Here is a 16,803-nt window from a genome sequence, read left to right on the forward strand (position 1 = left end):
TTTGTGCATTTATGATTTTATAAAAATGATAGGAATTTATAGAGATTTACACAATTACACTATTTTTAAAAAAGAATCTGAACCTTTTGTATATTCACTAAGTATTATAAAAAACATAAGAGTTGTATTTTAGTTTCATTGCAAAGTCTCAATTAATTATCTTTTTTCACATATTTTATTAGATAATTTGTAAATATTTGAAACATAACAACTCCTAGTTTAATGTAATTGATTAAAAAATGATGTCTTTTGAATTATTATTTATATATAATATTAAAAATATTAAATTATTTTAATAAATATTAAAAACTATTTCGTATTTTTTATATTTAATTCGTCTCATTTTCTTTTTTAATTGTTTTATGTTATCTCTTATTATTAAAAAAGGAGAAAGAGAAGGAGAAAAAAAATTGATTTTATGTAAGAATGAAAAAAATTATTAGAATTAAATTATAAAATTAAAAAATAAATATGTTTATTTATAGGATTTTAAATAATAAAAAAAGGTTTACGAATAGTAATATCCTCTGATCGGATGGATCCAAGAAAAACCCTAAATTCAATCAAAATTCCACTTCACTGCATGAGCACCCTCTCCGGACACCTATTTGCTTCCTCGTCAAGGTCGGCGGGAGAAGTGCTCTTTCGTGACTTCTTCACCGGCGTTTGTTTTCTCTAAAACGCCTTTTCGAGTTGAAATCCGCCGCCAAATCGGTGACGCGCCACCGTCATCGTTGCCGTTTCGGCTGCTGTCGACCGTCAGACAGAGCGCATGTGATCAATGACAAATAAGGCCGCCGGTCAACGTGCCACCGTCATTTCTTGGGTTTCCTACAGGGAGTAGAGATTTATCTTTCAATTGAAAAATCAAGGTTCTTTCTAATGTCTTGTGCTTATCTTTCTACAGTTTTGTTAAGGGAACAAAACCATTTATTCTTAAACAACGTGAATTTTGATCTATGTCTTATTAAGGTTTGAGAAAGACGGGTAAATTTAAAGAAATGCTGATGGGGTAAATCATTTCAAATATGAAGTTCCGCATCACTAGAACAGAAGTTATAAGTTTTGTTTATCCTCCTTGATGGTTATTTTTGCATAATTTATCATCTTCAAGCGTTCTGGTTTTTTCCTTATAAGAATCTTTATCTAAAGTCCATTGAAAGTGAAAATGTTTTCCACATTTCCATCTAATTGTTGTATCTAATCGGGATTTTGGTCATAGTTCGGGGAAAAAAATCAATGGGATTCGATCAATTTTTAGTTGTCAAAGATTCAGATCGGATCTGGCTTATATGATCTTGGTCTGTTCGTAAATTCTCTCTTCCTGCAAGCGGCATTCTCTATCGTGTTGCAGAAATCAAGTAAAATATTGGGACTTGTATTGTTTACTTTTTTCTGCCAAATATGGACCCATCTGATTTTCTTATTACTAGCTTCTTTGCTTTTGAATAAACATTGTTTGTTGTTTATTATGTGTGGATGTCCACCGTAGGTGCCAAATGTTTTGAGGTTCATGGCGTTCTTCAAAACAGTGATTGCAAAATTGGTATGCATCTATATTCACTTTGTTGTTGCCTAGTTTCTTCTTATGGAACTTCTACAACTGCATTGAACTTTGTTGCATCATGGGATATATCACATGCTTTAAGCTTTTTGTCCATGCAGTTAGTTGTTTCTTTTTTTTTTAGTATACGTTGGTACTACTTTTTAGCAAATGTAACTGGACTATGTCTACTGTTTAATATGTTTGGTGTTACTTTTCTTATTAGTGATAGCGATGCTATCAGCAATTTGTTTACACTTTTGTGAATTTTATTTCTCATCCGTTCCTTTTATCTCTTGTAGGCGACAGAGGCTTCATCTAACAGATGCAATCCTTTTATAGCTTTTGTTTTGGGTAAGACATTAAATTTGAACTTTGATAAACACAAATAATATTATTTTAGATAACTTATTATTTGTTTAAATTGGGCTTCTCTATAGCTTTTCTTTTCTTTTTAATCTACAGACAAGCTAATTGGAAGCTTTTTTTATGAATATATTTGCAATGCATTTATTATCACTCTTGTTTGCACTGTGCTTTACTTTGGTTTAGTTTATGTACTTGACCATGTATGCCAAATAAGAAATGTATTTCCATAATTTGGGTATTTTTGTATCAAATAATGCACAATAAATCTTAAACATTCACTCTGAGTGATGAAGAATATCTAGAAGATTTTGCTTTTCATACTTTTCACATGCATGTTACCTTGGTTAATGTGTTGATTAAATGTTTTAGCCAGCTCAATGCAAACATGCACATGTTGAAAGAAATAGATTCAATGCTTCTAAGTCATTGAAACAGCCCAGTATGTCTCACTCCTGAGAAGTGTCTTAGTCTCCTTGAATAAATTGCAAGAGAAAGTTTTTCTGCCTTTTTTTACCTTATTTGGCAGTAAACTTAGTTTTAATGTTGATGAGACACAAGTTAATACTTTTTAAGACATTCTGTCAGTGCTGAAATTATGCCTTACTACTAGATAGAGTATTAGTTTACTTAAATTATCAGATTACTGCAAGAGCAAGTTTTATCAGTGACTTTTACCTCATCTGAATTTAGGTTTTATTACTCATGGAAATTCTAGCCAGACTTCATAGCTTGCTGAAGTTATTTCGCGTGTTCCAGGTGGTCCTGGCAGTGGGAAAGGAACCCAATGTGTGAAAATTGCTGAAACCTTCAGATTTGCACATCTGAGTGCTGGTGATCTGTTGAGAGAGGAAATGTCCTCCAATAGTGAAAATGGGTATGTAGTCAGAGTCATTATTCTTTTTAACATGTTATTTTATGATGTCAATAAGAAAACTTTGCCTTAACAAATTTTGCTCCGTAGAACAATGATCCATGACATAATCAAGGACGGGAAGATTGTTCCTTCAGAAATAACTGTCAACTTGCTAAGGAAAGCAATTCATTCAAGTGGGAACCATAAGTTTCTAATTGATGGTTTTCCTCGAAATGAAGAAAATCGTATTTCTTTCGAGAGGATTGTGAGTTTTTTTCATTTTTATTTACTATTGGGTTGTTAAGTCACTCATCTTTTCATATATATAATTGTATGTTCTCATCTAGTTACTTTCGCTATTTTACGTGTTTGCATATTGTGCCATGATCTCCAAGTAATCTAATACATAGAAATGATAATTGACTAACTAAGGTTATTATTGTTTCTGTTATTAAGAATCTGTTTTTATCATCTTCATAAAGTATTATACATGATATAATTGGTAATTACACGAGATGAAAGTCACATATTAATTAGGATCAGATCAAAGGAAGGTCTCTAATTATGATAAACTGTGGCTACAAGCCACATGCTACGTGTAGATTGGACTTGCAAATCCTGCTTTGCCATATTTTGTTACTTTCTTTTTGTTAGAATGAGATCAGTATTGTCCTTCGTCACTATCTTTATTAGTCTCTTTCAGTTGAAATCAGTTTCATACCTTCAATGTCAATGGCTTACCCACAACAAATAGACCTTATTGCTTGATATGCAATTGCAGTTTTGGATAAATACTGGATCTATGAAAACTTAAGACCTTTAAATTGAATCCATATCTATTGCTGACTGTTGCGTCCAGACTTTATAGTCTCTAGTATCTATATTGGCAACTTATATTAATAACTTTATTATTGTATAAAACAACAGCAATTGAGGTTCATCACTTCTATTTCCTAGTGATCATTTATTACCATCAGTTATAATATTTTTTAAGGAAAATATTTTTTCTCATATCTAAATATTAAGATATTATTTATTAGGGATATCTTTCAGTTGCTATGCTAATTTTTTTCAGGTATATAATTCTAGAAAAATAGTGTCATGGTATATGTCTTGTGGTATAATTATAATACAATCACTATATGGATTATGGTTGGTGGGAGAACATTTTCGCCATATTGATGATGCTTTCATGTGGTCTTTTCTCTTGTTATTTATAGTAATGTGGTTCTAATCATAAGTTCAACATGATGAGTGCCAATGATGTGTTGAAATAATTATAAATGTGTTTCCACGAATTAAGATATGCTTACATAGTATTGCATATTATTTAAGGGGACTATTTGCAGGACTATGTTGATAATAGATAGGAACTTAGGTCTTATTCAGAAGAGTGTAAGAAAATCTATTGTGCATGTACATGAGCCTAACTTCCCTAGTGGTTGCTCATGGAATCCAATGTTGTCAAAGATGTTAGGTGCTAAAAGGTGCATGGTTCTAAAATGCTGGAGGTGCTAGGTGCTTGCCTAGGTTCTCGTCTAAATAAAGTGAGATGCCCACCGATGTACAAAATTATAAAAATATAATTATGGATAAAGCAATCATTATAGTAAAATACATGAGTTTCATATCATTTCATATTAAAAAAATACTATCAAAACATCAAATTATATATGTTCAACTCAAGGATTGCAATTTCGTATTGTACCGAAGTTTTGATCTCAGCTTGGTATGGTACGAGCATAGATGTTAAAAAATAAAAAAAAGAGGCGACGTTGCCTCGTTTCTTCTCCCCGCGCAGATGAGGAGAAGTCGTTGACTACGCCGAGGCCTCGTCACCTCAGACGAGGAGGAGGTGACATTTCATTTGTGGCATCCGACGAGGGAGGGCAGTGGCAAATCGGGATTGTCGAGGGAGAGCGGCATTGGATCTCCAGGTTCTCCCTTTTCTTCTCCCTCTTTTTCCTTCTCCCTCGGCTAATACCGCCCGCTACGGTAATGGGGCGAAAACAACCCCAATCTATGATATCGCCCAGTAGCGGGCGGTCCATGTATCGGTCTATTGGTGGATCGATATCATTCGAAATTAAAATCCTTAGTTCAACTATCTATAAAGCATTTAAGTATTAAGTTATTTAATTCTAATAATAAACACAATAAAACAAAAGAAGATTTATAGTAAAATTCCAACAATTTCATTAATAAAGTCAATGATTATAAACGTCCACGTAAATCATCAACATCATTAGGGGGAAGGGGTCCATGCATGAGAGGAAAGGGGATGTTGCCACACTTGATAGAGACACCTCCAGGGGTCATGTTTGTTAGAGAGGAAGCATTTGACATTGGAGGAAATAGCCATGACAAATGTGCACTCGGAATTGTGGCCATTGGAGAGGAAGGATCAATGGAGGAAGCACCCATCATGGCTGTACACACAAGGTCACTACCACTAGAGAGGAAGCAAATGGAAGTGGAGGGAGGAAAATTGGTTTCAAATATAGCAAGATCGATAGGGTTTATGACGTGCGAGGGGGGAGTAGGGGGGTACAAACTGTGACTTATTCCTTATTTGGTCTGGACTGAACCACTTCGTTCAGTTTCAAATTGAGCTGGTCAAACCACTTGACATTTCTAGTGTAACTTGGGTTTGGTTGCTTGGGTTGGACCAAGCGAGTACTCGAGCTGCACATTGCTAGGCACTTGCCTAGGTGGTGCTCGAGTGAAGTTGCTATAGTTGAGGTGCTCGGGGCTCGCCTCGCGTCGCCCGAACTCCTAGGTGAGTGGTCGGTGACAACACTGGTGGAATCTATAGCTGGTTGTCTTAAATTCTTAATAAGTTTTGAGGAAATAGAGATGATTTTTCAATTTCCCATTATTGTATTTGACATGACCATTTAATTTGGTCTGCTGTTGTATTTTTATTAGGAATTGCTAGCTCACAAGGATCTTTGCTCTAGAAATAAACATACCATGAAGCTGATCAATAGGATTTGCATTACATATTTTAACCAAGGAAATAATATCTATACATTAGTATGCATAGATATGTGTAACACATTGCCCTTCTAGTGCTAATGTACTGTGAGGGGATGCTTAATTGTACTTGTAAACAAGGGCTTTTTTCTGTGACTCACTTTACTCGGTGCAGGTTGGGGTTGAACCAGATATTGTGCTCTTTTTTGACTGCCCTGAGGAGGAGATGGTTAAACGAGTACTAAACCGTAATCAGGTTGTTGTTGCTTTAATGACTTTGATTCTCAATATTTCCAAAATTTATAATTCTTTGGATTTGAGTTGATTATTACTGCAAGTGATCAATTTGTCCAGGGAAGAGTTGATGATAATATTGACACAATGAAGAAACGTCTCGAAGTGTTCAAGAAACTGAATCTTCCTGTAATAGATTATTACTCTGCAAAAGGAAAAGTTTGCAAGGTAATTTGAAAATAATAGGCCATGAATTTGTTTTTGTTAGGACTGGTATTTATAACACTTCCCCTTTCACTTTCTTCAGTTCTTAGATCCTGTTCTACATATTCCTGTACCAGAATGACATATACTATATGCCTCATCTTGATATACTGAGTCACTCGAATGTCTATATATTTTTATATATTTTAATGGATGCCATTCTTTTGTGTTCCCTTTAGGTGTTGTGGTTGTTTGGTTTTTTGGTGTTTTTGTGGAAATTCATTTTGTCTAGAAACATTATCTTATCACAACACTAAAGCAGTTCATCACTTTATTGGATATTTATGTTCAATATTTCCACTTGATACATGAAGTTTTTTACTTAGGTTATTAGAGTTCCAATCTTTTCCTGCATTAAACATGTGAATGGTGAAAGATTAAGAGCACCTATGCTGGATGCTATGGTAATTGATATTTTGAATGAGCTTTCTTTTAAATTTGTACCAAAACTTTCCAGCAATTTTTCAAGCTACAATTTCTTTAAATGCCTGATTGCTGAGCCTTAAATTATTTGGAAAACTTATAAAATGCTTATATCGTAGGAGAGTCCACTACTAGTTTAGTTTTGGATGGCAGACATGCCAGCGTTGTCCTGTTGGAGTTTTAGTGGCAAGATGAGGTTCTGACATCTCCTTGGTTTGTTATATTTCTGTTATAATGATGTCATTACCCTGATATTTAGCAGTCACATTAAGAAATTTGGTTAAATGGAGTCAGTTCGAGTCACTGTCATGCTAAATTAGTGAAATAGAGTGAGAAGAGCAACTAACAAATGGCAGAAAGAGGAAAGAGAAAGATATGAGGTTCTGTGTCAACTGCCAAAAACGAAAACTTGTTTACCTTTAACTTATACTTTGTGATGGTTCACTCTCATCTATCTAGGGCATGAACCCTAAGCAAACCTATTCTGATCTAAATTATTGATATAATGGAAAATGATTGTCAACATGAGTCCAAAGCTCCAAATAGCTAAATACTAACAAAAATAACTAACTGTTCTTCCTCAAATTCATCTTTAGGCCCTGATGAGTTAGCAAATCAAGCCCATATTATGCATGCACAAATTAATGTGTTTTTCATTGAAGCACCCAAACATTATATATAACTCGGTTTAAATGAATTTTAGAATCTCAAGTTCCAGTCCGAGAAAGTTACTACTGTTATTATACCTGCAAATAGCAGAAATAGTTTTAATCATTTAATAGTAAAGTATAAAAAATGTAAATCTGATTCAATTTGCATTGTTTTTTGTTCTTGAAATGGAGATTTCATCTCAGTTTATTTAATTTTAATCTTTTACTAATTAGTGTCTCCAAGTGTCATATATTAAACTAGAAGATGTATGATCATTTATTCATCCATCCAGTGAATCAAAGTTCTTAATTAAATAACTTGTGGTAGCAGTTATAAAAATTTTTATGGTAAAGTGCTGTTAGAGTTTTGCTTTCCTATCCAGTAGAATTTGATTTATCATTTTTTTTAGCATATTCTCTGTGTTAACACTTAACAGTAATATCACCGTGTGCAGATTAATGCAGTAGGAACTGTGAATGAGGTTTTTGAAAAAGTTCAACCAGTCCTTGCTGCCTTGAGGTACTGGTTCCATGATGCCAGCATAATTAGTATCATTGACACAATACTTTTAGTTGCCATACATTGTTATCAATTAATGTTGCAAATAAATTATTTTTTTACTAAGAGACTACCTTTTCCATGGTAATCAAACATTAGATATGGTTAAGTGGAAGAGAAAGTTCTTTTTTTTCTCTTTGCACATTCTTGAAAGTTAACAGTGATTTACAAAGCACTAGGTGCCAAGGTCCTAAGGTACTCGAGGGCGCTAGTCACTAGCTCAAGCGAAGTGAGGCACTATAAAATATTAAAATATAAAAAAATATATAATACAATTGATAAATATGATTATGTAAATAAAAATACGATATTAAATTAAAAAGATCTAAAGTATCAACTACCAAGTCATATTATCCATCTTCTAATAACAAAAATGTCAAAAGACTTAAAACAATAAAGTTTTACATCAAATTCAATTATCATCATAATTAACATTATCATTTTCAAACATATCATCAATTTTCTTTTCCTCTCATTCATTTTTATCAAAATATGTTTCGTCTTCGACAATGACAAGAGATGAATTTGAGGCCTTTGTACTTATTTTTGCCTTTATTATATGTCTTGTATATATCTGTAATTCTCTAAACACTTAAGGCTCTTGCTACATCTTCCCATATCAAGCTGTCATATTTAAATATAAGCTCATCTTCAGTATCTTACAAGTTCGCTCTATTCCCCATCGATCACTTATTTGAATCATCAATGTCTATAACGAGATCGGATCAATGGTATTTCGCAAATTATGACGAGCCTTTAATGCTTGATTATACTTTATATAAACCAGACATGTAATCGTTGATGCTCTAACCGATTTCTTTTTTGTATGAATCTATCATGCCATGTAATTTAAAAAAGAATAGATTAATTAAAATAAAAATATTCTATGATCCTTACATGCTAAAAAACACTCTAATTTTGCTCACAACCTACAGCACTACAAGTCAAATTAAGAATTTTGATAGTTAATTGCTATAAATTCGGAGTGAAATTTCCAAATAGATTCCACAATCTAACTGCAAAATTTACTTTATTAACAATAATATATTATACATGAAATTAATTATATAAATTTATAAATACCTGGGGATGTAGTTGTCCTAGATTGAACTACCATTGAAATTCCAAAAAGACTATCGACATTCTTATGTAAAGATAATTTACGTATGATCTTATCTTGCACCTCAAGGCTTGGAACTTATTTTGCACCCATTTACAACTTCTGCATCAAACTTAATGGAGGTGTTCTTGTAAAAGAATTTTGGGTTCAAATAATATCTTGTTGCATATAATGAACAATGAAGTTGACAATTCCATCTTTCATCAATGATTGCAAATATTTTATTATACTTTTCTTCATTTCCATCAGAAGACTTTTTAATCGTCTTCTTTGTTCTATCCATAGCCTCATAAATAATTGACTTTTATGACTGAAAAAAAAGTGCAAAGGAATGAATCTTATGAGATTTTATTTGAGGATAATGTTGAATATATTAGAGATGATGAAGAAGAAGATTATTTTCAAAGTATCAATCCAAGTCGGAAAAGAGTATATGACAAAAAAGAAAAAGAAGCCATGGTTGTTAGGAAGGATAAAAAAGGACCGATGGACTTATATATGTATCAAGGGCCACAAATGCAACAAGGGCAATCAGGAGCAAAATTAAGACAAACAAATATAAGTGATGCTTGTGATAAGGAAATAAGGGGAAGAACAATTTAGCACATTGCTTATTTGTTCGATCAGGCTGGTCTTCCCTTTAGTAATTGTTGTTTAGACAATTTTAAAGAGATGATTGAAGCTATTGGAAGATATGGTGGGAGATTAAAACCTCTATGTTATTTTATAAGTATAGTAGTAGTCTGTAGCTTGGTTCAATCAAACTAACTAGCCACTGTTTAGCCGAATCGGATTTAATAGTCTGGTTCGGCTACTTCGTTTGAACCAGGTGCTTACCCGAGGCGCTTGATGCCTGGGTTCAGGTGAGTGCCTAGGCGACACTTCGTTAAGGCCTGAGGATGTTGGGCCTTGCCTCGCCGCACCTGAGTGCCTAGTCGAACACTTGGGTGCCAATTTAAACCCTTGAAAGTTAATAGGTTAAGGTAAGAAGGGTGACAATTGTAGAAGGCTTTGACAGATATAGGGTTTAAGAAGGGGTAATTTATGCAGTCTTACCATTTCAGGTGGTAGGCTTTTCTATTATATTAAATTTTTGAGGAACATAACAATAATGATTTCTAATGATTAATAATTTCTTGATAGTAAGGTTTTAAATATTGACAGGACGGGAATTTTGGTATGTTGTAGGCATAATATAACTTGGCATAAAATGGTTGGTACACCCTTTATGCTAGTCAAAACAAGCCAAACAGTGGCCTCGCCTTTGTATATAATATTCCATTGGCACAACACTAGCATAACTGTGACTTAGCTGATTTTGTCTAAATAATGTGACACCCTTCTTATGTTCGTTTGCAAAGGATACTTTATAGCAAGGATTTTAATTTCGAATAATACCGCTCGTATCGGGCGGTACTGTCGATCGGGGTTGCTTCTATCTCGTTACCACCCTAAATCGGTTTGTGACAGTCGATTTCGATCGTCACTGCCCGTTACCGGGTGGTATTAGCCGAGGGAGAGCCGAGGGAGAAGAAAGAAGAGGGAGAAGAGAAGGGAGAACCTGGAGATCCGGTGCCGCTCTCCTTTGATGATCCTGAGCCGTCGTTGCCCTCCTTCGTCGGTTGCCACAGATGAGATGCTGCCTCCTCATCTGAGGCGACGAGGCCTCGGTGTCGTCGGCGACTTCTCCTCATCTGTGTGGGGAGACGAAGCCTTGGTGATGTCGTAGGGAGAAGAAACGGAGCGTCGTAGAGGCGACGTTTCTTCTCCCCACGCGAGCAAAAGAAACAAGGCGACAAGGTGGCGACATCGCCTCATCACCCTTTTTTGTGCGGGTAAAAGGAAACCTCGGTTTCTTCTCCCCACGCGGGCAGAAAAAGGAGGACATCGTTGCCTTTTTTTTTTTAAACATATATATATATATTTATTTATTTATCGGTACTTTATATCGTATCGTACCGAGCTGCGCTCGAAACTCTAGTACAGTACGAAATTATGATCCTTGCTTTATAGATGTTACAAAATAAAAATATGGACTTCGCAAGCTCTGAATGATCACACAACAAAGGACTCAAGGCAATCCACCATAAACAAGTCATTGTGCACAAGTGCGAATGCGACATCGATAATAAGACCAAGCAATGATCCATCCTTAGACATATAATCGAAGCTCCATACAATCTGGTGCTACCCAAGGGTTCTAGGATGCTGAGAAATTGACATTTCACATCTCCTAGCCATCGACTGATGGCACCACTTCATATCCCTTGCAACTTGCCTATTGGAAAATTCTCAAAAACACCGAAAGCATGTCTAGAGCGGATTTATCATTTTTTTCATCATTTTTTCTTATATGTCAGATTAAACCCAAATGATCTGTGTATAATATCAACAATGCTCTATGCTTTAATGTTATTTATCCATATACCACTTCCATGATTCTCGTGGTAGTGATTTTACTTTGTCGGCCTTTTGCAACATGTATTTATCAAAAGTTTTTTGCTAGACCAATCTGAGCATGCTACATGTACTTTGGATACGGATCTGTTCTTTATTTTGCTAATGTTCCAAAAGAAGTAAAAAAAAAAAGATGAAATGTTCCTCAGCTAATTAAAGATGAGCTTAACTGGTTTATTGATGAGAAGTTGATGTTTAGCAATCACATTATTACTCATGGAAAATTAAATCCTTCTTTCCTTCTTGGTCTTCATTCTTTGTTAATCTATTCTGAAGTTGTAGGTATCATGTATAAGTTTCAAGGGTACAGATTTAGGGAATATTCTATTATGTTAGAAACATCAAAAAACTGATCCTGCTGACAATTCCATGTGGTGGGCATATCTTATGTGCTGCATCATTGTACCTATCTATTACAAAAGCCACTATGTTATTCTATATCTATTAGTTCAAAGGTAATGTGATTGGTTGTCCTAACAAAGAATCTAGTTCGCATCATGTAGTCTGTAGTTCGGAACACCAGTCAGTCTTTTCGTGAACAAGTCAAAGTTTGCAACAATATATTCTAGTCACACACCCAAATACTACTAGATTCTATCATAAATGTTCGTTACAATTTTGCATCTGCTTTCTAAAACCTTGCTCAATTTCTTCCTAAGAAAGTTCAAATTTATTGTAGGAAAAATTTTTCATTAGTACGTCCATCTTTGTATCCTTTTACTTTCATCTAATTTTTCTTATGTCATACATAAGTTTCTCTTCTTATCTTTAAATCTTAGACATGCCTTTATCATCTTGAGCAGTTTTCTGTCAGTGTTCATAGTTGATTCAATGCTACAAGCCTACAACTATTATGTGATACATTCATGCTTCTTCCTTGCCCTATTTTTCTAGTTTACTGAACATTATTATTCAATGTTATATATAACAACAAACCATCAATACATAATTATTTGTAGTTGGCTGCATGGATCTTATTCTGCATATATCTTACCCATAAATTATCTATAGAGGCAACAATGTAGCTTGCTACAAATTGATTCTATCTCACTATCATAAATTGATGTTTGATTTCCTTGGTTTAATCATGTGATCACTTTGGTGAAGTTTTGAGGCATTTTCATTACTAACAAACCGAAAAGTGAGGGCAGAATACATGAGATATTCATGTAGGACAACCTAAAGAAGATGTAAGGGTTTCAGGATTGGTTAGGTGGTTGGCGGAAAGAGAAAAACAAGGACAAAACAGAAAGGGGAACGTTTGAATGATTGTTGAAAGTTGAAACACACTCAATTCACAAAAAAAACTCATTTTTAACAGTGAAAGTACAAATAGCACAAGTTCAAACACACACTGAGCTCTAAGGGAGAGAAAAACAACGATGTTCTGCTTCTTAATTTGCTTTACTTATCATGAGATTTGTCCACTATCTTCCAGTAGTGGCAACTACAATCTTACTTATCAAGGTAGATTGTAGTTTAACCACTCACATAAGTAGTACAGAAAGTTCATCCATTTCATTGGTTGATGTTCTAATTGCAATTCTATTCCCTTTTTATAGGCACCTAAGTACAAGAAAGAAAAGAAACACTGCAACAATAAGGAAAAACACAATTAATAAAATTACAACATAATGACTTTTTATTATTTTCTACTGAGGAGAAATTTTCAAAATAATTAAAAAAATCATCTTCTCCTTTTGATGATATTCCTGTATGCTTGCATTTTTTGAAAAATGATAAAATTTATTGTAAAGATGAAATCTCTAATCAAGATTTGTAATCTTCAATGGTACCAAATTTGTTTGTCTCATTTAATTTTTATTGACATCTTTTTTTTTTCCCTCTTTGAGCAATCTAGGGAAAACTAAATTAGGAATATAGGAGATGTTGCCATGTGCGAATTTTTGCAAAAATAGTCTTTAAGGCACAAAAATTATTCTTAAAAAAGAAAAAAAATCCAAAAATGTAACTATATTACTTTAAGAGTCTTCTACAAAATGCCTGATGCTCCTCTGAGCATAAAATGCATCATCATTGCGGAAGCCAATCTTGCCTACAGATAACAGAAACTCTAGAAACCATAGAAGATAGCTAACCAATAATTATCCTTACGATATATATGAGAAAATTTATATTCATTAGACCTATCAATCAGGCTTAGAATATTTCTAAAGCTGTTCAAAAGTTCAAAAGGCTCCAGGGTGGTGTCTTCCCGTTGTTCAGAGGTTTAATCTGAAGCTCAGCATCAGATTCAACTTCTAATTTTCAAACACACAGTTTTATAGCATGTTCTATTCCAGTTTTGCATCCAGCAAGCAAGAAATTCCTGCTATAAAGTCAACTCCTTCGTTCTCCTGTACACGACAATCCGTCAGCCAAATATTGGTCTTTTCAAATTGACCAGTATATGACATGTCCCAAGCCCAACTTTCAAACCCCTGGAATACTTTATAGCTATCCAAATAAGCGGAAGGCTTGTAAATTATGGAAGAGAATGAGGCCCTTGCACCCTTTAGAGGGCTCTAAGACAAAAGACACTGTTTTTCTTTTGGTCTGCTCCCTCCACTTGAAAAAGAAAAAGATGTTGGAAACATATTCAATTGAACCTGAATTCAGGCTCGTTATCAATCCAAATGGACTTGATTTAGCCTTTCTTTTTTTCGCACCTAGTGTGGATTTGTAAAGTGCCTTAATTTTCATCAGTTATCTTCTCTGTGGGTGATGCCTACTGGATTTTTTTTACCCAACACTCTGTTCCATAATTTGTTGATACATTTGTTTTGGGAAAATTTCTAGTAAACGCTACAAAAACTCATGAATGCAAAAAGTGTTTTGCAAGCCTATTGACTCAACAATTCTTTTTACATATTTTCACCTTTTCAGAATTTTATTATGCAAAGAATCAGGCATAGGAATATCTACCATGTAACAATATCAATGATATTACTCCTATTGGTTGGTCCTAGAAATATGTACCAAAATTTCATAAGTGGTCAGAAAATGGTCTGTCATTGTTTCTGATCTGGTTGTAATTTGCAAACCATAGTAAGACATCCACTGAATCTAAGAAGTTGACCAAATTGGTGCTGTGATCTGCAAATTCAGCTGGTGTCAGTACTTCCTAACATTTGTAAAGGCCTTATAATAAATTGTTTTAGTGAGAAATATCATTTATAATCCTTATAAAAAAGCTATATTGTTCATGTCAAACTAGTCTATTGAATATGGCTATTTTGCACTTGATTATTTTGTATTACTATCACATAGAGTGACAGTTGTGCATAAGAATGTTGTGCTCTTGGTTTACATTAAGAAGCATGAGAGGAAAAATAGTTTTGCAATTGTTCTGGTTGAAAGCGTTAACTTGTTTTTTATTGTTGTATAACAGGATATGAAATGCAATGAAATGCTTGAAGTTTTTAAGACGTGAAGGGACAGTCCTGGATTTTGTCAGTTATAGCCATTGTGGTGTTCATCTGTTTCCTCAGATTTTTACGAGGATTTGCAAATGATCCCATTCCCATGTTCTTTTCCTTTCTTTTCGAAAGTAAAATTCTGCTCGTGTCCTTGAAGAAAAATTATTGGATACTAAACTTCAAGGTGTTTGGACACCCAAAAGAAAGGGGACCAAAAAGAAAAAAAAAAGAGAATCAGGTAGCACTTAGCAAGCAGATGGACATCAAATTTCAGATTCAGTTTAACTTCGTTTCCTATTCAACATGCTTTGCTAGCTGAGATATCCGCTGGGTGATAGGCTTGGGTTTGAAGAGAGGGTGCTTGCTTTATAATGGCAATGTTGAGGAACTGTATAACCTTTTGTATCGGGCTTGACATGAGAATTTAGTGACATTTTCCGTGAGAATTTTAATGGCAATTTTGTTTTCTGTTATTTTTGTGGCTTTTAATTGTTTATTTTACCGATGTATTAGACATTGTTTGTTTTATGATACGGTTCGGTATATGTATCATATCATGATTTAGCCTTCTCTAATACTTCATGCACCTTAAATAGCTGTAAGTTTTGAAAGCATTAGGGGTTATTAAAAGGTATGACAAAATAACTATCGAGAAAGTTGTAAGTTTTGAAAGCATTAGGGGTTATTAAAAGGTATGGCAAAATATCTAGTGAGATATCAACGCACGGTTGTATTATCTCAAAAAAAAAAGAAAAAAGGATACTCTTGTTTTGAATTTGATCTATTATAAATTGGAAATAGAGAAAAGTCAACCACTGATTTAAAAATTGATTTAGAAGTTGCAGTAAAAATTTAATAGAGTATAATAATTAAGGTTAGAATATTATCACATTGAAAACTAATTTATTTATGGAAGAGAATATATCGAAAGTTCCCTCCCGACATCGTGCTTTGTATAGAGCGGAGCACCTCGAGATTAATTCATTTTTGGAGTTTGAGACTTTAGACATGACCAATATTTTATTCAAACTCGAACTCAAAATCTAGATAAAATTTTCAATTATGCATGGATCAAATGTTAAGTGGATAGTTTGGAACTGAACAAAATATTATAACCACATCGAATACTAGCAAACTAATATGACCAAACGACTATATGATATGTGACTTGAGTCATAAAGAAAAATCTATGGAGATTTTAAAATCAATAATTAAGATCTGTGAAGATTTAAAGGATTGTGTATAATCATTTTTTTATTTATTAGTAAAATATGCAAGTCAATTTTTTTTTAAAAAATATGCCTGTGTAATATCTCATCATTATTTATCATTTTTCTACAATAAATGAACACAAATATAAAAAATCCTAAAGTAATTTACAAATAATAAATTTTTGGAATATATCAACACCTTAATTTTTATTAGAAACCGCTTAGGCTCTCATCATCTTATAAAATCTCAAATCCTATATTTAAGGATAAGTAGAAAAAAGGGATTTTGTCATCCCTTATTTTGAAATTTACCACTCTAATTTTCATTCAAATAAATAAAAAAACTCTCAAATAAATAAATTATCTCCCGAAGGCGTATGATAAAATTAATAATTAAGATTGATAGTGATTTAAACTAACTTGGCGACAGTCACAATTTATTTGTCCCTAGTTACTAAATTAGAAAAACTATAACCCTATTAATTAATTGCTTTAATGAACTAAAATATGATGATTTCATTCGAAAATATTGGACCATGACTAAATTATTAATATTATTATTATTATTATTATTTGATTGGATGATATTACGGGTATTTGAAAAAGATAGAACAATATAAAAATAAGGGGGTTGTCAGTAAAAAGTCCAAAATATAGGGCTGTTATTTGGAAAATCACCCATATTTTTACCCATCAATTGATAGAGAAGAAAATAGATTTATGTA

At 33.5% G+C, this 16,803-nt stretch overlaps 1 protein-coding gene across 1 annotated transcript; it reads left to right on the forward strand.

The window, feature by feature from the left end:
* Positions 1-541: 541 nt before the first annotated feature.
* Positions 542-15,340, forward strand: LOC103981940 (UMP-CMP kinase). The gene is made up of 9 exons (XM_009398712.3): positions 542-872; positions 1,493-1,546; positions 1,846-1,897; positions 2,669-2,786; positions 2,874-3,030; positions 5,917-5,997; positions 6,096-6,203; positions 7,768-7,832; positions 14,840-15,340. The coding sequence occupies exons 2-9, from the start codon at positions 1,514-1,516 to the stop codon at positions 14,844-14,846; spliced, it is 621 nt and encodes a 206-aa protein (XP_009396987.1). The 5' UTR covers positions 542-872; positions 1,493-1,513; the 3' UTR covers positions 14,847-15,340.
* The last annotated feature ends 1,463 nt before the right edge of the window (positions 15,341-16,803 follow it).

This window comes from Musa acuminata, chromosome BXJ2-4, assembly GCF_036884655.1.
Source record: "Musa acuminata AAA Group cultivar baxijiao chromosome BXJ2-4, Cavendish_Baxijiao_AAA, whole genome shotgun sequence".
Lineage (NCBI taxonomy): Eukaryota > Viridiplantae > Streptophyta > Magnoliopsida > Zingiberales > Musaceae > Musa > Musa acuminata.

Bases quoted from the DNA above. Each gene is read 5' to 3' on its own strand.
- LOC103981940 (XM_009398712.3), top strand. From the start codon at position 1,514: ATGGCGTTCTTCAAAACAGTGATTGCAAAATTG. The intron at 1,547-1,845 runs GTATGCATCTAT...TATCTCTTGTAG, and splicing joins AAACAGTGATTGCAAAATTG to GCGACAGAGGCTTCATCTAA. The intron at 3,031-5,916 runs GTGAGTTTTTTT...TACTCGGTGCAG, and splicing joins GTATTTCTTTCGAGAGGATT to GTTGGGGTTGAACCAGATAT.